Source organism: Ascaphus truei, chromosome 2 (assembly GCF_040206685.1).
Source record: "Ascaphus truei isolate aAscTru1 chromosome 2, aAscTru1.hap1, whole genome shotgun sequence".
In the NCBI taxonomy this organism is placed as follows: Eukaryota; Metazoa; Chordata; class Amphibia; order Anura; family Ascaphidae; genus Ascaphus; species Ascaphus truei.
Genome location: NC_134484.1, coordinates 300,617,642 through 300,641,093, shown reverse-complemented (window position 1 = coordinate 300,641,093; position 23,452 = coordinate 300,617,642). Strand labels below are relative to the sequence as shown.

General features: G+C 41.5%; 1 protein-coding gene across 1 annotated transcript in view; it reads left to right on the top strand.

Annotated features, from left to right (window-relative positions):
- The window catches only part of STX17 (syntaxin 17), a 142,876-nt gene that overhangs the window by 82,207 nt on the left and 37,217 nt on the right, over nt 1-23,452 (top strand). The window contains 1 exon segment of the mRNA XM_075586409.1: nt 22,434-22,647. Within this exon segment, the coding sequence (XP_075442524.1) occupies nt 22,434-22,647 (214 nt within the window).

Here is a 23,452-nt window from a genome sequence, read left to right as displayed (position 1 = left end):
GGTGTCAGCAATGTCTTTGGAGAAAAAATCCCTCAAGCGTAAACGTCTATTAAGACGATATAAATCCACCTCCCAGTCAAAGGGATTTATGGTGTGCGTCGGCACAAAGCTTAACCCCTTATTCAGGATCTGCGTTCTGTTGGTGAAAGTGTGTATCCAGAGATATTAAAAATCACCTCCTCTGCTGGCAACCCCTCTGCAAGCCCCTGGCTTTTGCATCCCTTGTTGGATACTTTGGGCCCCCCGCCGCCTCTCCGAATAGGTCGCCACCGACATGTGCCGGAAGGGGTGACTTCTGTTGAGTGAGTCTTTGTGGTTGGAACTAAAAAAGAAACCATGGAGGGGTTTTCTTGGCCATCGGAATGGTCCGTGTCGCTGGTATTGTAGGAGCTGCCTGCCGGCGTCCCCCGCCTCTGTCTCGCATAGTTCCTCCGTTGTCCCTGTCTCCCAGACACCGCATCTCCAATGCCCAGCAACCATTTGTAAACCTTCCGTTCCTTGTAGTCAGTGTTGACTTGCTTGAGTTTGTCCCTTTTATAGGTGATGAGGCTCTCCCTGTAGAGATCAACAGCTACCTGGATTTTGTCTGTCCAGTTGGTATCCGTGTCGCCTGCTATCGTCTGGACGTGCTTGGTCTCGATATCCGAAATCTCTTTTCTAATTTTCGTTAATTCTTTGGTCGCCTGATCAATGACAAGTATAATTAGATCAAGTGAACATTTGTTCAATATACTAATCCAGTGCTTACAAAAGTCAGGGTCACTCCGGCCGATAGTTGGCTGGTTTTTGACACGAAACCTTCCACGTATCAATTTCTCACGATGGTAGTGTGAGATCAACTTCTTTCTTTTTAAGTATAGACAAAAGTAATAGACTGCACTCACACAAAGTAGATAAATATACACAAAGCGGGTTGCCACGGACTAGAGAGGGCCCAATCCCTCTCAAACACAATAAAGTACTGAAGAAAATCCAGCACACCCTAATAATAGATACAAAGTCACAGGTATATAACCAATTTGAAAATTTAATCAGTGCACAAATAAGTCAAACAACTGACAACGCCACACTAGGAGAACAGATAACATATAGGTAGGGCCATACGTGGGATGTACAGGAGGATAAGGGATAAAGGAAAAGTAGGATGGGACAATGAAGGGAAAGTGAGGTGAATGGTGGAAGGGGAGCAAAGAAAACAAAAAAAGTGGGTCACAACGGGGGAGTATAGTGGGTCACAACGGGGGACTTGTCCCTTCGTCAGGCCCATTCCCCTCAGTCCCAGGGGGACAAGAGGGTACTTCCCTAGCCTCAGAACCCACAACAACAGAACTGACCCTAAGTAAAAACAATAGAAGACCCTCCACAAATTCTAAGTAATATTCTAAATAAATACACATACAATATCCCTAAACTAATTGGCAAAATAAATCCACAGTTTTACTTTTGTATAGATATATTCAGGGACAGACTACATGCAATCAGCTACAATGTATTAGTGAACTAGCAACAACTGAGAATGTGCAGTCCATGAGGCTTCTTAAGGGAATCCTGACGTAATCTGCTGTGCGCGTTGCTCCAATCAGCCTGATAGCATGCAGATGGTAGTATCCATAGCGCTGTATCACACTCTCCTTCCTCCGTGGGAATATAAACAGATCGGGTTACCATGGTAACCACGGGACTTCACTGACGCTGTGCCTGTCCTCTGGAGCATGAAGAAACGAATCTTTTGATCTGCGGCAGTATAGAAGTCTGGCAGCATGCAGTAAGATCCCAAACCATAGTTAGTTAAATAAGATGTGTGGATAATTAGCTATAGTAGGACCTCCACAGGATTACCCTCAGAGGGCTACCTATAATAGGTGAAAATAAAAACATACCATATTAAAAATAGAGTATTATTTGGTCTTCTCATAAGCTAAGCAATGTATGAAAAAGAACTGTACACACAAACAAATAATGTATATAGAGGCTACTATATACATAAATTATGATCATTAAATCTATGAAAATATCACCAGGTGGGTAATTGGGGACCCTAAACATAGGACAAGATTTCAAAGGAACTATATAGAGCCAGGGTGTCAGGCCAGCGGTGGGGGACACCTACCACGGGCGAAAGTTGGATCAATCCGCACAGGCGGCCAGACGCAGGTACCCAACTCCACAGACACATACCCCAATAAAAGGGGGCACTAGAGACACTAGTAAAGGGTACCAGGCATCACAAGACCATGGGGCCAGAGAAACACTCTGTGGCAACTGTGGAAGAGACGGCAAGAGGCACTTTGGTTCAGAGGTAGCAACCCATATTGAGTTCTTTGTTTATGCCCGATGGGGGTCATAGTGCCAAGGGTTCTTATCCATTTTGATTTTCTCTGTAACAACATCTTATGTAGATTGCCTCCACGTCGCCCCATTTTAATGCCGTCTATTACCTGGTACCGCAGTTGACTCACAGTATGCCCAGCTTGTGTGAAATGATGTGCTACAGGTACTTCAGGGTATATCTGCATATAGCCGCCTTATGCTGTCCAATCCTGTCTTTCACCCTCTGGGTGGTCTCACCCACATAGCCCTTGCCACATGGACATTTGATCAGGTATATGACGTCCTTTGAAAGGCATGTATAGAAGTCTGTAATTTTATAAATTTTACCAGAGACAGGGTGTTGGAAAGTGGGACCCTCCACAATATTATTGCAATGGCTACAGCTACAGCATCTATAGCAACCCACTTTCGGGGTGCCCAAAAATGTTTGTTTAGTGGTTGTCCAGCCAAGGTCGGCCCTAACTAAGCGATCCCGAAGATTCTTTCCTCTTTTGTACGAAAATAATGGAAGTTCAGATAGTGCAGGAGCCAACATTGGGTCACCGCTCAGGAGGGACCAATGTCGTTGTATGACATTTTTAAATCTAACCACTATTTGTATTAAAAGTTGAAACAAATGGAATGGAGTATTTCCTTTTTTCACAAACAACCTGTCCCGTGGGTGTCCCAACTTTCAGCTTTTATACGTTGGTTGGACAATATCTCCCTAGGATAACCTCTGGAGCAAAACTTGGACTGAATCTTATCCATGCCCTCCTTTATTTTAGATGGACTGCTTATTATACGCTTTGCGCGCAAAAATTGACTGTACGGCAGTGATACAGTGGTTCCAGGAGGATGGAAGCTAGAGAAGTGTAGTAAGTTATTTCTGTCCGTCGGTTTGGAAAACAAATCCGACTCTAATTTCCCATCGTGTACACTAATCGTGGTGTCACGAAAATAATCTGTACTGGATCGTGTATACAGGTAAACCCAATGGTGGGGTGGGCCATATTAAGATCAGACACAAAATTTGATAGTGATGGCACATCACCCTGCCAAATTAAAAACACGTCATCTATGAAGCGCACCCACATACGCCCATAGTTCACAAAGGATTGGTGATGATATACATTCTCAGACTCAAATTTAGACATGAAAATATTGGTGTATGTGGTATGACGTTCGAACCCATGGCCGTGCCCTGGGTCTGGATGTAGAAATTATCTTCGAAGAGAAAGTAATTATCATGGAGTATAATCTCCAACAGATCCATAATGAACATGCCCTCTCGAGGAGAGAACACATTAGCCATTTCTACAGATTCCTTAACTGCCAACATCCCATCAACATGAGGAATAGATGTATACAAACTGTTTACATCTAAGGTTACAAGCAACAGTGGAGTGTTCATGATAGGTAAGGCCCGGATATTTTGTAAGAAATCGGTCGTATCTCTGATATATGACCTGCTATCAACAACCAGAGGTCTCAGCAACTTGTCTAAGAATATTGAACATGGTTGAAAAACCGAATCAGTACCTGCGACTATAGGTCTGCCTGGCGGATGGGAAAGGTTTTTGTGTATTTTAGGAATTGTATAGAGTACAGGGACTATAGGATCATTTTTAATCAGAAATTCTTTTTGTTTTTTTGAAATAACCCCACTTTCCAAAGCAGAATTCACTACATTTGCAATCTTCTCTTGTACTCTAGGTGTAGGGTTAGATGTCACTAATTTATAGGAGGTACCATCAGCGAGCTGTCGTAGGATCTCAGTCCTATAGTCTATTTTGTTCATAATCACCAGCGCTCCCCCTTTATCAGCAGGCTTAATCACGAGGTTTGTATTGGTCTCCAATTCTCTAATTACCTCCTGTTTTTTGTTTTCTTTGTTCCCCTTCCACCATTCACCTCACCTTCCCTTCGTTGTCCCATCCTACTTTTCCTTTATCCCTTATCCTCCTGTACATCCCACGTATGGCCCTACCTATATGTTATCTGTTCTCCTAGTGTGGCGTTGTCAGTTGTTTGACTTATTTGTGCACTGATTAAATTTTGAAATTGGTTATATACCTGTGACTTTGTATCTATTATTAGGGTGTGCTGGATTTTCTTCAGTTCTTTCTTTTTAAGTTTCAGCAAGTCATTATGTACATCAGTGGCCTTTTCAGGGCCAAAAATGTCCTCCACTAAATCTGTGTATCTGATTTTGTTTACCTCCGCATCACTATAACAAAGTGTGTCTGATATTGCTGAAAAGATACCCGCAACATCAGGGAATTCTTCCATAGCACAAAAATCTTAGTAAAGTCAATAATATACAATGCAATATAAAAAAACCGCAGGTGCGGACTCTATGTAGACAGTGACCACTCCCTTACATCAAAAGTTATAAAACAGTGGGTGCTCAGTGTGACGGGAGCTTTGTGACAGGCTATTAATAATACACCAAAACAAATATATATATATATATATATATATATATATATATATATAACTGGGTTGAACTGGGACGAGACTTAGATATGATAAAATATAATTTATTCCTTGATAAAGGTGAACACACAAAATATACAAATAACAGGCAAAATATGGACACTTACTTAAAGATGGAAATGATGAAACAGTCACATCTGGACTGGCAGTTCATACAGCAATCTTCATCATCCCAAGACACGAAAAGCCATGAAAAGGCCTTTTATACAATTATTTCCCATTGAACACAACCTAAACCCAGCCCCTCTCATAAATCAGTGGTGAAGTTGACAGTTTTCCTCAGAGTAAAACTCCTCCCACCCACGGACGTTTACAAACTGCTTTTCCTATCTAAATAACTTCATAACTTCAGTTCAGTTGTACCTACCGGCACGCGAGACATATTAATACATTCCGGAACGCATGACGCTCCCAACGAGACTAAATATTACAGTGTAATATTAAAATTAAGAGAGATATTAATATCTGTCCCTTCGAACCGGCTAAACCTCAGGTGTCTGACCTTTTACCTGCTTAGTTGATGATGAAATAACGAAGGAATAGCCCACACCTGTCCATGAAACAGCTTTTGAGTCAATTGTCCAATTACTTTTGGTCCCTTGAAAAAGAGGGGGCGACATATTGGAGACATGTAATTCCTAAACCCTTCCTCCAATTTGTATGTGAATACCCTCAAATTAAAGCAGATAGACTGCACTTTAACCCCATATTCATTATTTAACTGTAACTTGAATTTATTTTGGTACACAGCCAAAATAACAAAACTTTTATCAGTGTCCAATTATTTCCGGACCTAACTGTGTGTGTGTATATATGTGTATATATGTGTGCTGCTTGGGCCAATAGGAGCTCGACATAATGTTAAATCCACCCGCCCGGGGCGTGCAAATGTATAGGTTTGTCGAACACTGTGTGTATATATATGTAGCAGACAATATATCCCTATATATACACAGTGTTCGACAAACCTATACATTTGCACGCCTCGGGCGGGTGGATTTAGCATCGTGGCGAGCTCCTATTGGCCCAAGCAGCACACGTGTGGTACTAGGTGGCGAGTAAATTTTTTTGTTCGGCGAGTAGATTTTTGGGTGATTTGTCGACCAATATATATATATATATATATATATATATATATACATATATCAGAAATAGCTGTGTTAGTCCAGTTGCGGTAGTGCAGAATAAATTAGTTCTTCAGTATTAGGTGATACCTTTTTTATTTAGACTAACAATTTATGTCATAGGACAAGCTTTCGACAGTTTTCCTCTCTTCCTTAGGTCAGCAATACTGATATACAAAGATTTCTATGACTTAGACAAAATATCTGTTCTACTTTGGGCCTCTAGACATTGTGGCACTTAAAGAGGCAAATATTTCATACATGATTTAAGGGAAATTGTAACTTTTCTAAGTTTAAGCCTTCCAGTGCCATGTTTATTCCAGCACCATAATCATCTGAACGCTTATGTCGCAATCCAACCAAGGAGAAAAGAAAAAAATAATGTACTGGTGGGAAAATGAGATAATGGTATAGAGAGGGTGCTAAAAAGGGACATGGTGGTGTTTTAGTGCATTCATTGTAAAATATAATAAGTTTAAAATGTAATTTGTAATAAATGTCTTATTACCAAAACAGCATCAGTTCCAATCCATTCTCTCCTCCCAGGGATTTAACTACTAATCCTCTCCATAGATCTAGACACTGATCTGGTGAACCTGTAGCACAGAAACCTGGAGATTGAAGAACACATGAAAACATAATTTAAAATGTTACGTTTTATTAACCCTTTAAAAAAAAAAATATATATATATATTTTAACATGTATTCAAATGGTAAGGCTGAAACCTGTACACCTTTAGTGTGTGTTGTGACATCACACACAACTTTACTTGATCATTGTATAACAAATAATGTACAGGCGACCCTCGGTTATCCGACATAATGCGTTACTCAAAATGGCGTTGGATAGTGAAACTTCGGAAAGCGAAACACATTTTCGCATAGGGACACTGTTTAACTGAAGAAAGGTTCCGTTCCTGAAGGCATTTTTAACACACAATTACACCAAATATTTTACGCAGGCAATAAGATATGCAACACACAAATTATGATGTAAAGATTCTATTTATTGAATTCAGAACTGTATAATCAAACTATAATGTACAGCAGCAGTGCGCAAACTGGGGTGGGCGTGCCATTTTTTAATTTAATGCCGGTGGATCGCGTGAGACCTCTGCAACAAAAAAAACTTACCGGGAATCAGACATTGTGACACGTCTCCATGGCAACACGGCATCAGATGACGACGCGGAGTCATGTAATGTGAGGTCACCGGCGTCAAATGCCGCCGCGGATCACGTGACCCCGTGATGCGACTAGAAGGTAGGGGGGGCGGGGGCGCAGCAGGAAAAGTTTGTGCTCCCCTGCTGTACAGTACTGTACAGAATGAGCAATATAAAAAACAAAAAATATAAATTATTGGAGGAAGGTGATTGGGGCGTATCTTGAAGGGATAGGGAAGGACTTCTTGGAGGTGATTGATGTAGGTGGACTTGAAGATTTGGGCCTCTTGAAGCTCTTTAATGAAGTCTAGGCAGAGTCTTTTATGCCTGTAGCTATATTGGTAGCAGCTGATTAGGTTGGGCACCCCGCGACTGATTTGAAGAACTGTGTTCAATGTTGGTGTCATTTTCCTCAAATATGGCCATGGCACTATCAATGTGCTTAAATGCCTCAGTCAACAATTTTGTTGTTAATGATTTACGAGGTTCTATATCTTGTGCAGATTGTTGTGCCTCTTCATCTTCAAATTTTTCCTGTTCTAATTGCAGCAGGTCTTCATTGCTCATCTCGTTGGAATGTGATGCAGTAACTCCTCAATATCCTCAGCTTCCACCTCCTAAATTGAGATCTGCCCATTTGTACAACATTTCAGTAACCTCTGCAACAGTCTCTGTAATGTTGTGAAAATCTGAGACAAAATCAGGGCACAATTTAGGCCAAACATCATTTAAATTGGTTTGTTTCACCTCATTCCATGCCTCTCCTATGTTTCTTACTGCATGGAGAATGTTGTAACCCTTCCAAAATTCTTTTAAGGTTGGACCTCCTTCCGCATCAGTTGCTCTGATGGCCTGGACAAATGTTCGCCTAAGATAGTAAGCCATGAATGAAGCAATAGCCCCTGGTCCATTGACTGGATCAATGAGGTGGTGTTGGGGGTCATGAACACCACCATAATGTTTGGATTCAAGTCATCCAGGAACACAGGATGGCCAGGAGCATTGTCCAGGAGTAGCAATGCTTTAAAAGCGAAATTTTGCGTTGTGCAATATAATTCCACAGCGGGAACAAAATGGTGTTGGAACCAGTCCTCATAAAGGCTCCCTGTTACCCCTGCCTTATGGTTAGACTTCCAAATCACTGGAAGTGTGGACTTTGCATAACCCTTAAATGCCCTAAAGTTTTCCGCATGGTAAACAAGCAAAGGTTTTAGCTTTAAATCACCTGCAGCATTTGATCCAAGCAGAAGAGTAAGCCTGTCCTTGGCAACTATAAAACCAGACATAGAAGTATCCTCTTTTGCAATGTAGCTTCTACTGGGCTTTTTCTTCCAGTAGAGCCCAGTCTTGTCTACATTGAAAACTTGACAAGCGCAATAGCCACCGTCCTCTATAATTTTGGCTAATTTAACAGGGAACATGTTAGCTGCCTCCTCGTCAGCACTAGCAGCTTCCCCATCAGCACTAGCAGCTTCCCCATCAGCACTAGCAGCTTCCCCGGTCACTTTAATGTTATGCAAGTTTGCCCTGTCTTTAAACAGCATAAACCAGCCCCTTCTTGCAGTGAATGTTTCATCCGTGGACCCTTCTCCATGCTGGTACTTAATGTCCTCATAAAGACTCAAAGCCTTCGCCTGAATAAAGGCTAAACTAATGAGCACATGACGCTGGGATTGATCTTCAAGCCATATGATGAGGAGTTTTTCAACCTCAGCAATATGTCCAGCACGTTGCATTATTGTTGTGGCTTGCATAATGTGTTCCAATATTCTTGCCTTATCTTTTAGAATTGAAACAATTGTTGTGTGAGGTATATCCAAGTCACATCCAATTTCTGTATTCGTCTCTCCTTTCTCCGAGCGCTTTATGATTGTTTAATTTTGTCTCTAAAGTGACAGGTTTTCTATTCCTTTTTTGAGCAACATAATTGCCAGTTTTGTTTTTTTCAGACATGTTTAAGGGCATAAATACACCACTAAACCTTCACACAGACTGAGCTGGGCGATTTCCCTGACCTGGAGCCTTGTGATTAGCCGATTGTAGCAATTTTGCAATGCGTCGGAGAAGCCGTTTTGGCGTCGTAAAAATAGCCATTGGTATGTATTGAAAAGCGTCGGGTAAGCCGAAACGTCGGAAAGCGAGGACCACCTGTATTGTTTACATAAATTATTAATAGAAAAAATAGGAGAGTGGAGCTCCCCTCTGTGTGCTCCAAAACAATAAAAGCGGATGCGGTGAAATGATGAACAATGTAAATAAACGTAATGGGACGGCAAATGAATAATAATGGGTGGATAGGGCCACGGTGAAGGTTGAAATACATATGTGATGTATATCCCAGTCCAGTATATGTCTCCCCCTATGAATGTGACCGGGTGAGCCTCTCCGTGTCTGGTAGTGGCACTGAAGAGTATCTAATGTGCCATATCCATTACACGGTGTATAACGGAGGCATACCGGCATATGAATGTAGTGAATGAACAGGGGGACACTTAACTGAAAGCTAATCCTCAATGATGGTAAAACCGGCGTGCAGGGCAGTCAATCCCTCGGGAGGAACTCACAGCGCTGCCAGCGTCTTGTATCCGCGTGTAGACTCGATGGAGAGTAGCGACGCTACGACGTCATCATTCAGCGACCCGCCCACGATAGTTCCGGACAGCCTGTGTCTCTCTACCGGGACCGCACGAACACCGTATCTATTGCACACACCGTCAGCCGACCACCATCCCAATCACCACTGGGGTTGAAGACATGCCGTCCCCCAGCGTGCTCCGAATGAGACAGCAAAGTAGAGTAGTAGAAGATATTCGGGCACTGCATACAGTGAAGAGTGAGGCTGGAGTAGTCTTGAAAAAAATCCTTTATTATGGCATATAAGCCAAAATTAAAAGCACAGAGTCTCCCCTGACGCGTTTCTCGCCTCTCAGGGCGCTTTAATAATAAATTATTAATGAAAAGTGATACATTATACCAGGGCCGCCAACAGAAATCATGGGGCCGGGACAAATGAAAAGAGCAGGGCCCCCCCCCCAAACCCATAGGCACCCCCCCCCCAAACCCATAGCGACCCCCCCCCCCCCGAACCCATAGCGCACCTACCACGAAAAAATGTTAACTGTTTTCTTATTGTGATACAGAAAAAAACATTACAATGCAACCTGTTTATTTTTATATTTTCAACAAAAGACAGGTGACTGCCTGTCTGGGTGGGTGAGTGACTGGGTGCGAGAGTGAGTGGGTGCGAGAGTGAGTGAGTGGGTGCGAGAGTGAGTGGGTGCAAGAGTGAGTGGGTGCGAGAGTGAGTGAGTGGGTGCGAGAGTGAGTGAGTTGGTGCGAGAGTGAGCGACTGGGTGGGTGCGAGCGTGAGCGACTGGGTGGGTGCGAGAGTGAGCGACTGGGTGGGTGCGAGAGTGAGCGACTGGGTGGGTGAGAGAGTGAGCGACTGGGTGGGTGAGAGAGTGAGCGACTGGGTGGGTGAGAGAGTGAGCGATTGGGTGGGTGAGAGAGTGAGCGACTGGGTGGGTGAGAGTGAGCGACTGGGTGGGTGAGAGAATGAGCGACTGGGTGGGTGAGTGACTGGGTGGATGAGTGAGGGGATGGGTGGATGAGTGAGGGGGTGGGTGGGTGACTGGGTGGTTGGGTTGGAGAGTGCGTGTGTGGGAGGGAGAGTGCGTGGGTGGGAGAGTGTGTGAGTGGGTGGGAGAGTGAGTGAGTGGCTTAGTGACTGGGTGAGACAGTGACTGGGTGAGACAGTGACTGGGTGAGACAGTGACTGGGTGGTGGGTGACAGTGACTGGGTGGTGAGTGACAGTGACAGTTGAGTGGGTGACTTACCCTGACCGGGTGGGTGCTGCTTCCTGCTTCTTTGCCGCTTCCCCCCCTGCCCCCGATGTCCCCTTGGCAGCTGCCCAGGGCGGGAGGTGGGCACGGGGCGGGGAGGGCGCGGGAGGTGGGCTTGGGGGGCGCACGGGAGGTGAGCTCGGGGAGCGCATGGGAGGTGGGCTCGGGGGGCGCACGGGATGTGGGCAGCTGGGGGGGGCTTTATTTATGCCAGACGGCTACAGCATCCTCCGCGGCTGTTGCTGCTGGGTTGGTGCGGGGGAAGCTCTGGGGGCGGGGCGCGAGGCTAGCAGCCCTACGTCCCACGTGGGGATCAAGGAAGTGAGGGGGGGGAGCAGAGCGGATCAGGCCCAAAGGCAGGGCCCACAGGCAGCAGACAGGACACCCTGCGGGACCTCGGCTCTGCGCACGCGCAATCGCCGCCATTTTTAAAAAAAGAAACTTTTTTTTTTTTAAATATAACGGCCAGGGCCACGCAGGGGCCTGGCGGCCGGGCCCCCCTGACTCACAGGGCCCGGGACGCCCGTGCCCTTTGTCCCCCGCTGTTGGCGGCCCTGCATTATACAACAAATAAAGCAAGGTTAGTTCATTGATAACCTAACACACCTGGTGGGTGTCCCTATTTAAACAGAGGCTTCTAACGAATCCTGTGCTTGCGTGTACTGACTGATATGTGTGGTTGATTTCAAGTGCTGGTTGTTTAAAGTGTGTGCAGTTAGAACCAGAAGCAGTTTGAACAAGGAAGCGTTTAAACAAGGTATAGTTATTGAAGTACAGTTTACTGTTAGTACTTCTAAACTTCATAGTTGCTAGAATGAGCAGGATTGAAAATGCCACTCAATGCACATCTTGCCACATGTATGTGCACCTGTAGCAGCTGTTCCAAGGAGCATACCGCTGTGAAAAGTGTGAGCGGGTGGTCTCTTTAGAGTCAGAGATTGCTGATCTGAAGAGGCAACTTGCAATATTGAGCGACATTGGCAATCTTGAAAGGGAATTAGAGCTCACTGAGCAGGCCCTTGCTTCGACTAGTGGTGCAGATGGTGGCGCTGTTAGTGAGGAACAGGTAGGTAGCTTGGTTGCTGTTAGTGAGGAGCAGGTAGGTAGCTGGGTGACAGTTAGAAGGGGAAGCAGGGGCAATAGGGAGAGGCAGGTCGTTTCTGAGCTGACACATCCCAATAGATTTGCCATGTTGAGTGAAGATTTTGGGAATGTTGGGGCAGAAATAACAAGGCTGGGGGAGACTAATTCCTCTAGCAGCCAGGGGAATAGTTCCTCCAGCACAGAGGGGACTCCGGATGCTCAGATACAAAGAAAGATTATGGTGGTAGGGGACTCCATTATTAGGAAGGTAGATAGGGCAATCTGTTGCCAGGACCGCATGAACCGAACAGTTTGTTGTCTCCCGTGTGCTCGGGTTCGGCACATTGCGGATCGGGTAGACAGATTGTTGGGGGGGGGGGGCTGGGATTGACCCGGCGGTCTTGGTACACGTTGGCACCAATGACAAAGTTAGAGAAAGTTGGAGGGTCCTAAAAAATGATTACAGGGATCTAGGCCAAAAGCTTAAGGCAAGGACCTCCAAGGTAGTATTTTCTGAAATACTACCAGTGCCATGCGCTACCGCAGGGAGACAGTCAGAGATCAGGGAGGTTAATGCATGGCAAAGAAAGTGGTGCAGGAAGGAGGGGTTTGAGTTTTTAGAGCACTGGGACTCCTTTTCTGTGAGGTGCCATCTATATTCTAGGGACGGATTGCACCTCAATGAAGAGGGATCTTCTGGGCTAGGGGGGAGAATGCTAAAAAGGTTGGAGGAGATTTTAAACTAGGATGGAGGGGGGAGGGGAATGAAACAGATAATGAACTAAATGGAATAGATGAGGATACAAGGTGGTATGGCGGTAGAATGGGGGCAAGTGCAAGTTTGACAAGCAGTGAGACACACATAGTAAATACAGATAATACTAGAAAACTTCTAAAGACTAAACAAAGTGGGCGCAGAAAGGAAGGAGCAGATAAGATAATAGTACAGGCTGAAAAAAACCTGAAATGCATGCTTGCTAATGCAAGAAGCCTGACAGATAAAATGGGGGAGCTTGAATTAATAGCTGCAAGGGAGCAGTATGATGATATAGGCATTACTGAAACATGGTGGGATGAAACTCATGACTGGACAGAGGTTTTAGAGGGTTATTCTCTTTTTCGGAAGGATCGAACAAATAGAAGGGGAGGTGGAGTATGTTTATATGTTAAACCGGATCTAAAACCTATTATAAGGGATGATGTCTATGAAGGGAATGATGAAAATGTAGAGACTTTGTGGATAGAAATTAGTAGTGGAGGTAAAAGTATAAAGAAAATGTTTGTGGGAATATGCTATAAACCACCAAATATCTGTGAGATTGAGGAAGCTAAAATACTCTTGCAAATGCAGAAGGCATCAAAACTGGGTCATGTTTGCATAATGGGGGATTCTAATTATCCAGACATAGACTGGGGCAATGAGATTAGCGTTACAACAAAAGGAAACAGGTTTTTGGGGTTGCTTAAAGACAATAATATGACCCAAATTATTGAGGAACCAACCAGGAGAGGGGCAGTTCTGGATTTGGTCATATCAAACAATGTACAAGTAATAACAAATATTCAAGTCCTGGAACATTTGGGTAACAGTGATCATAACATGGTCTCATTTGAAATAAATTATCAAAAAACAGATTACTTGGGTTCAACAAAGACCTTCAACTTTGGAAAGGCAGATTTTAATAAACTGAGGTCTAATCTCTGTACGTTCTCCCTACCTACCAATTAGATTGTAAGCTCCTCGGGGCAGGGACTCCTCTTCCTTAATGTTATGTTTGTCTAAAGCACTTATTCCCATGATCTGTTATTTATATTATCTGTTATTTATTCGATTACCACATGTATTACTACTGTGAAGCGCTATGTACATTAATGGCGCTATATAAATAAAGACATACAATACAATGATGTTTTTGCAGGGGAAAATGTAGAAGATAAATGGTCAGTCTTTAAAACATTGTTAGAAAAGCACACTTATCAGTGTATACCCTTGGGTAATAAGTATAAAAGAAATAAGTCAAAACCAATGTGGCTAAATAAACAGGTAGGGGAGGAAATGGACAAGAAGAGGAAGGCGTTTAGATTCTTTAAGTCAGAAGGGACAGAGACATCGTATCAGAATTATAAGGAATGTAACAAAAATTGCAAAAGGGCAATCAAATTAGCAAAAATGGATAATGAAAAAAGGATTGCAATAGAAAGTAAGGTCAACCCTAAAAAGTTCTTTAAGTACCTTAATAACAAAAAAATGAGAAAATAAAATATAGGACCCTTTCAGTGTGAGATGGGTAGGCAGATTATAGGAGATAAGGAAAAAGCTGAGGTCTTATACAAATTCTTTGCCTCTGTGTTTACCAGGGAAGAATCAAGTTCAATAGTAGTGCCGCAGGAGGAAGCCACAACCTCCATATTAATGAACAATTGGTTAACTGAGGAAGAAGTTCATAAGCGACTTGAAAAAATTAAAGTTAATAAGGCACCTGGCCCCGATGGCATACATCCAAGAGTACTCAAGGAGTTAAGCTCTGTAATAGCAAAACCTTTATATTTAATATTCAAGGACTCCATTTCCACAGGCTCAGTACCACAAGATTGGCGTAAAGCAGATGTGGTGCTTATATTTAAAAAGGGAGCTAGATCACAACCAGGAAATTACAGACATGTAAGCCTGACTTCAATAGTAGGGAAACTACTTGAAGGTTTTAATACGGGATAATATTCAGGAATACCTAATGGAAAACAAAATTATTAGTAATAGTCAGCATGGATTTATGAAGGATAGATCTTGCCAAACTAACCTTATTTGTTTCTTTGAGGAGGTAAGTAGGAATCTAGACCAGGGTAATGCAGTTGATGTGGTCTACTTAGATTTTGCAAAGGCTTTTGATACGGTTTCACACAAGAGGTTGGTGTACAAAATAAAGAAAGTTGGACTCAGTAATAATATATGCACCTGGATTGAAAACTGGTTAAAGGACAGACAACAGAGGGTTGTCATAAATGGAACTTTTTCAGGTTGGGCTAAAGTCGTGAGTGGAGTATCTCAGGGATCGGTTCTGGGACCCCTGCTTTTTAACTTGTTTATTAATGACCTTGAGGTTGGAATCGAGAGCAAAGTCTCCATCTTTGCTGATTATACTAAATTGAGTAAGGTAATAGAATCAGAGCAGGATGTAATTTCTCTTCAGAAGGACTTGGAGAGACTGGAAACGTGGGCAGGTAAATGGCAGAGGAGGTTTAATACAGATAAATGTAAGGTTATGCATTTGGGATACAAGAATAAAAAGGCAACTTACAAATTAAATGGAGATATATTGGGGGAATCCTTGATGGAGAAGGATTTAGGAGTGCTTGTAGACAGCAGGCTTAGCAATAGTGCCCAATGTCATGCAGTAGCTGCAAAGGCAAACAAGATCTTATCTTGCATCAAACGGGCAATGGATGGAAGGGAAGTAAACATAATTATGCCCCTTTACAAAGCATTAGTAAGACCACACCTTGAATATGGAGTACAATTTTGGGCACCAATCCTAAGAAAAGACATTATGGAACTAGAGAGAGTGCAGAGAAGAGCCACCAAATTAATAAAGGGGATGGACAATCTAACTTATGAGGAGAGGCTAGCTAAATTAGATTTATTTACATTAGAAAAGAGGCGATATGATAACAATATACAAATGTATTCGGGGACAATACAAGGAGCTTTCAAAAGAACTATTCATCCCACGGGCAGTACAAAGGACTCAGGGCCATCCCTTAAGTTTGGTAGAAAGGAGATTTCACCAGGAACAAAGGAAAGCGTTCTTTACAGTAAGGGCAGTTAAAATGTGGAATTCATTACCCATAGAGACTGTGATGGCAGATACAATAGATTTGTTCAAAAAGAGGTTGGACATCTTTTTAGATTGGAAAGGTATACAGGGATATACCAAATAAGTATCCATGGGAAGGATGTTGATCCAGGGATTAATCCGATTGCCAATTCTTGGAGTCAGGAAGGAATTTATTTTTCCCCTTATGAGATATCATTGGATGATATGACTCTGGGTTTTTTTGTTTGCCTTTCTCTGGATCAATAAGTAAGTATAGATAAAGGATAAAGTATCTGTTGTCTAAATTTAGCATAGGTTGAACTTGATGGATGTACATCTTTTTTTCAACCTCATCTACTATGTAACTATGTATTTTTTGAGAATTTGTCTAACTAATCAATCCCAATGTCAACACTCAAACATGCATCAGAACATCTGCACTGGAACTGATTTGTCACCTTACAGTATGTCGATATTGATCTACGAATTCAGTCTGTGGCATAATTCCGTATTTAGACCAGTCTAAAAATCTACTGTAACATGGATCCCAATGAGTTTATGACTGCTGTTTAACACAACTTTTAAAGCAAAGTCTGGGTTAAAGAAGTTAATGACCAGTAAACCTACTCGCAGACAGCTGTTAGAACCTTTTTGAGTCTCATAAGTGTGAGGATTGTTACTGGCCTTGTATTATGAAGCCGGTCGTGGCTACAAACCAGGTACATTATGGTAAGTAAAGTGGTCATAAGTGCTCTTTATCATAACAGCAGGCATAAGCTTATAGGGATCCAGGTTGGAGTGGACAAGAAGCAAAAGGTGAAAGGCACTGCTAATTTGCATGTCTCTACCCAGAATTCTTTTCTGCAGTAGTAGAACAGTATGCTGTATGGGTAAGACGGGTTTATGGACTGGTCTCAGGCATGTGAGCATGCTCATAAGTGTTCTTAGTCATCGAGATACTTCGGTTGCAAGCAATGTTCAGATTTGATCCTCCCATCTTACTTTTCGTCTTGGTCTCTGTATATTCCTTGGAATCCAGTCCAGTACCATCTCTGTTCAACGATGGTCATTTCTTCTTGTGATCTGTCTGGTCCACTGCTAATTTAATTTCTTCACCCTTGTAATGTCAGACTTTTTTGTTTGGTTTCAGACCCATTCTTTTAGCCTGTCTTTGGGTAATACCCACCAAACTAGACACTGTCTACAACTCAATATGCCGATTTGTCCTCCAATGTAAATACAACACACATGACTGGGAAATGCTCAAAGAACTAGATTGGCCATCACTTGAGTCTAGGCGCAAAGTTAATTTTTCCTGTCTTGCCTTCAAATACTTTCTGGGCAAGCTACCCACCTATCTCAACAAGCTCCTCACCCCTACCACATGCAGCACTTATCAGCTGAGATCTGACTCCAAAAGGCTGCTCACGGTCCCATGGTTCAACAAAGAAGGCGGCTGCTCCTGTTGCCGTCCACCTCACAACTGAAACAATCTACCGGAAACTCTCAAAGCCACCACCAGTCTTTTCTTTCAAAGCTAAAGCTGTCGCACATTTTTATCTGGTCTTTAACTGTTACATACGCCTATAACAAATTATCTTTCATTGTTCATGCAATGTCTTTAAATATAATATATAACTCTGGTCATTCAATGTAAACATGTATTGTTACAATAACTCTCTGTCCAGGATGTACCTGAAAACGAGAGGTAACTCTCAATGTATTACTTCCTGGTAAAACCATTTTATAAATAAATAAATACATCGCCATAGTTATTTGAGTTATCTGAAGATTCTGAATTGTCTTCACATTTAGGGTCCAAGTTTCACATCAATATGTGAGCACAGGCTGGATACACTGGTCAAAAAAACTTTCCTTTTGAGGCATAGTGAATGGTTCTCTTGCAAGATTGTCTTTGTTTCTTCCAAATGCCCTCCATCCTAACTTAATTTGACTATTGATTTAATTCAAACATTTCCCATCAATTGATACTTGCGGGCTAGGTTGACATAGACTTAGACTTCTTATAGCTTATTTCCATTTATTTGTAGCTTTGTAGAGTTTATGCATTTTGTTGAACATCACTTTGGTCTTGTTGAGATTCTTACTTTCTTGTGTAAGTTCTCTGATTTGTTGCTGAAGGTCTTATGGATGTGAGGCAAAAAACAATGTAATCTGTAAATCGCGGGTGACTTAAATATTCACTGTTGATTTTGATTCCCTTTTCTTCCCAATTCAATGTCTTAAACCATTCTTCAAGTTTTGCTGTGAAATGCTTTGGTTTCACCATGTTGCACCCCCTTACTGATCCTTATCTGGCCTCTATCGTCATGTAATCTAATAGTTGATGTGGCATTCTCATAATTGTTCCTTATATCATCAGTGTACGCTTCTTTAATGCTTTGTCTTCCTAATATCATTAAAATCGCTTAGGTGTAGACAGAATCAAAAGCTTTTTTGTAATCTAGGAATCCTAAAAGGAGTGGTACAGTAGATCTTATTCATTACTTTGGAAAATTACTTCCTGTATGCCTTGAATGTGGTCTATTTTATTGTATCCACTGCAAAACACCACCTGTTTTCTAGGCTGGGCAAAATCCAGGATCTGTTGCAGCCGATTAATGAGTATCTTTATTAAACTGTTGTAAGTAGGCTCATTTGTCTGTAGTTCTTGAGGTATTCCCTTTCTCCTTACTTGTGGAAGAGGATAACTACAGTACATTGCATTTCTCCATTTTTTTTGTTCCTGTTCTTCAAGCAGCATGAGTTTTGCAAGGATTTTCTTCTTCCTCCACGTCTTTCAAGATTTCAGTTTTAATTTCATCTTCCCCAGAGGCCTTTCTATTATTCATGGATTTTATTCAGGATGGATGCATAGTACATCATTGGTGGTTTCTTCTTGCTCTTCCTCTGCTAGATTATGCCCTGTGTTCTTGTACAATTTCATTTAGTAATTGTCATCAATTCTCTTTATGAATAGTGCATGGTCTTTTATTGTTGATCCATTGTCTTGTTCAAGTGTGACTATAAGGCCCAGCTCCGTCTTCTTTAAGCTTTTTGTTATTTTCAATAGTCTTCTTAATCATATTACAGAAATTCTCACATTTTCAGTTACAGTATACACTTGTGGATCGTCTTGCACAGCTCTGCATATTCAATTTTTATTCTTGCTTCTTGGGATTGTTTAATTTCTTGTCTTTCCTCAGTAAGTGCTTTGTTTCATCCAATATCTTCCTATCTTGGTTTTTGTTAAGGATTCCTTCATTTAAAAAATAAATAAATAATAAAAAAAAAATATTATGCATTTTCAACTACATTCTTAAATTGTTCATAAGTATTTCGTAATTGTTTGTTAGTGTCCACATGAACTTCGAAGCAAGCAGAAGCGATTTTTAGCTCTTGTTGAAACATATGTAACAAAGCCATTTGCAATGGAGTTATTATATTTAATACTGATAGAAACCTTTTAGAAGATTTAACCTATGCCAAGTGTTAGATTGGTAATATTCACTGGATCAGAACATATACAGTTTTTAAAAAAGAACGTAAACCCTCTTTGAATTCTATGGTTTTACATATCAGGACATAATAACAATCATCTGTTACTTAGCAGGTCTTAAAATTAGGTAAATACAACCTCAGATGAACAACAACACATGACATATTACACCGTGTCATGATTTATTTAACAAAAATAAAGCCAAAATGGAGAAGCTGTGTATGAAAAACTAAGTACACCCTTACTGCTTCCATAGGAATTAAGATGCTAAGTAGCAGACAGGTGCTGCTAATCAAATGCCCTTGATTAATTGATCATCAGCAAGTGTAACCACCTCTATAAAAGCCGATGTTTTAGCAGTTTGCTGGTCTGGAACATTCATGTGTGTGTTAACACAATGCCAAGGAGGAAAGACATCAGCAATGATCTTAGAGAAGCAATTGTTGCTGCCCATCAATCTGGGAAGGGTTATAAGGCCATCTCCAAACAACTTAAAGTCCATCATTCTACAGTGAGGAAGATTATTCAAAAGTGGAAAACATTCAAGACAGTTGCCAATCTTCCCAGGAGTGGACATCCCAGCAAATTCACCCCAAGGTCAGACCGTGCAATGCTCAGAGAAATTGCAAAAAACCCAAGAGTTACATCTCAGACTCTACAGGCCTCAGTTAGCATTTTAAATGTTAAAGTTCATGACAGTACAATTAGAAAAAGACTAAACAAGTATGGTTTGTTTGGGAGGGTTGCCAGGAGAAAGCCTCTTCTCTCTAAAAAGAACATGGCAGCATGGCTTAAGTTTGCAAAGTTGCATCTGAACAAACCACAAGACGTCTGGAACAATGTCCTTTGGACAGACGAGACCAAAGTGGAGATGTTTGGCCATAATGCACAGCTCCACGTTTGGTTAAAAAACGCATATCGGCACAAACACCTCATACCAACTGTCAAGCACGGTGGTGGAGGGTTGATGATTTGGGCTTGTTTTGCAGCCACAGGACCTGGGAACCTTGCAGTCATTGAGTCGACCATGAACTCCTCTGTATACCAAAGTATTCTAGAGTCAAATGTGAGGCCACCTGTCCGACAAATAAAGCTTGGCCACAATTGGGTCATGCAACAGGACAATGATCCCAAGCACACCAGCAAATCTACAACAGAATGGCTGAAAAAGAAAAGAATCAAGGGGTTGCAATGGCCCAGTCAAAGTCCAGACCTCAACCCGATTGAAATGCTGTGGCAGGACCTTAAGAGAGCTGTGCATAAACAGATGCCCACAAACCTCAATGAACTGAAGCAACGTTGTAAAGAAGAGTGTGCCAAAATTCCTCCACAACGATGTGAGAGACTGATAAAGTCATACAGAAAACGATTACTTCAAGTTATTGCTGCTATAGGTGGTTCTACTAGCTATTGAATCATAAGGTATACTTAGTTTTTCACACATGGCTTCTCCATTTTGACTTTATTTTTGTTAAATAAATCATGACGGTGTAATATGTCATGTGTTGTTGTTCATCTGAGATTGTATTTGCCTAATTTTTAGACCTTTTGATAAAGCGCCCTGTATGTGAAACATGTCAGAGTGCTATTAGGATTTCTGTCCTTATGCCTTTTTAGCTAATAAATTCTTGAAAGAACTTTCGTGTCCTATTCTCCATTGGTGTGGCTGTGCTTCAGCTCCTACGTGGATATACTCTCTAATTTTTAGACCTGCTAAGGAACAGATGATGTTATTATGTCCTGATACGTAAAACCATAGAATTCAAAGAGGGTGTACTTTCTTTTTCACACAACTGTAGATCCTCAACTTCATCTACAGCCTTACTACAGTCTTACTACAGTCTAATGTTGCTTCAAAATTGTTCAAGCAAAAATCTGTACCTGGTGCAATTCCTTTTTTCACGATCTTAACTGATGAGCCCAATCTGAAGCTGGAATTCAGTTTATCGAATACATAGAAATTAATAGAATGTATGGAACCACATCTGTAACCCAGAGAGCAGGTTTATCCACAGTTAAGTGCTTCAAATGTAACCACATTTGGGAATTCAGTTCATGCAGTACATTGTGGTCATATCCTAAATTCTCATATGTTACATACAGTATGAAATGAAAAAAAATAGATATCGCAATAAGCTGTGACTCCACTTGATCTAGGAAGTTTTATTTTAGAGATTCTAGTAGTCATATTTGTCCTGGAATTGTTATGACTAGGTTATGATACATTTTAATGCACTACCATGAGATTTTTTCATAGATTAAGTGTACAGAGCTTTTGGAAAGCAGGTCCCTTCTTAAAAAAATTAAAAAAAACTTTAATTTATTACCCAAAAGAGTTATGAGGGAGGGAAGATGAACACTGCATGGAGTCTTCAAGTAGAGTGGGGAGGATTATCACAAATTAGCTGGAGCTAAATATGCTAGGTGTTAGAGGTAGTTAGGGACACACACACACACGTTTGACATTCCAAGGGGAAATGAATACCAGCACAAGAAGATAATAGGAAAAATAATAACAATATTACTTTATTAATACATATATATCACACCCAGACCCGACTTTTCGTCAGTCTCCAAGCCTTCTGATGAAGGTCATGAGCTGTATCAATAAGAAAGGTTGAGAGCACTCGTGCGGACTTGTATTAAGGTGTATTTGTTATTTTAAATTGTTGACGTAGCCTAATAAAACTATTTGGGGGGGGGGGGAATGGTTGACGTTTCGTTCCCAACCTGGACCTTTCTCAAGACTTTGGAACCAAAACATTGATCATTTTTAATAATAAATACATCTTTATAACAGTCCACGCGAGTGCTCTCAACCGTTCTTATTGATATGTCGCACAAATATAGCAGTCTATACCTTCTGTGCACCCATGGCAGTAACTCCAATCTTGTGAGTGCTAAGTTTTACTTATGACACAAATTATTGCATTATAGTGCAGATTAGAATTTCCATATGATTAAATGACAGTTAAAATGCAAAATATCACAACATATCCAAATACCACCATAATATGAGAGGTTCAAATAATCTGGGCTACATCTGTATGTGTGCATATGTGTGATTTTTCTTCTTCCTTTTTTTTTTTTATTTTACTAGCAACTACGAGCCAACATCCAAGAGATGGAAACACTTTTTTTAAAAGTCAAGAAAGAAGATGCACAGACTTTGACTAAAATACTAACGCCAATAAAAGATTTGGCTACAGCAGCAATAACTGATTTTTTGCATCTTCATTCACAATCCGCAGAAGAATTGAAAAGACAATTTAATGAAGATAGTGCATCTGGGTTGTCAAGTTCTTTAACAGCAGGTAGATTTCCTTGCTTATTTTTCATTGTATTATTAAGTTCACTTGGATTTTTGTAATTGAACTAACCAGGTCAGTGCTGGAGGGTTCTACAAGTCATTACATAGCATCTGATGCAGGCCACTAGAGTAATGAATGGATTTTAAATACAAACTAGGGTTTCTTCAATCGCCTATCTCTAAAAGGGTCCTATAATATGTTCCAGGATCCTCCATCATTTTTGTAATTCAAGTAGTTTAGTTCAAGGGTGGTAAATGCATGTCAAATAACTTTTTGGATTCTGCTAAATGTGGGTCATCTGTGCTGTTATTGATGGCGTTTTCACTTTTTTCCCCCAATTTTTTTATATTTTGTCTTGCATAAAATGTGTGGTATGATATGAAAAAAATGTTCAATATGCAATTTAGATTATTTCGCAATCTACACCGAATAAGCAATCTACTTCAGACAGCACAAGATATTTGTTGCCCCTTACCTCCTGTTAAGTCTACCATTTCCTTAAATGCGCCAGGTCCAGAACAGAAGCAGAGCAGCATATTGCCAAAGTGATGAATATTCTACAAGTGCACGGATGGATAGGTCAGGGGGCCGCAAACTTTTTTCCCTGCGCCCCCCTGCCAGCGGTCCCCTCACCCCCGCTCCGGCGTCATGACATCACGTTGCCATAGCAGCGGGACGTCACATGACTTTGCGGCATCATTTGACACCGTGTTGCCATGGCGACGCGTGTGAGAAGCCGCCGGAGCCAAGGTAAGTTAGGTTTACAGAGGCCCTGCAGTTCCCCCGGCACTTAATTTAAGTGCCATTG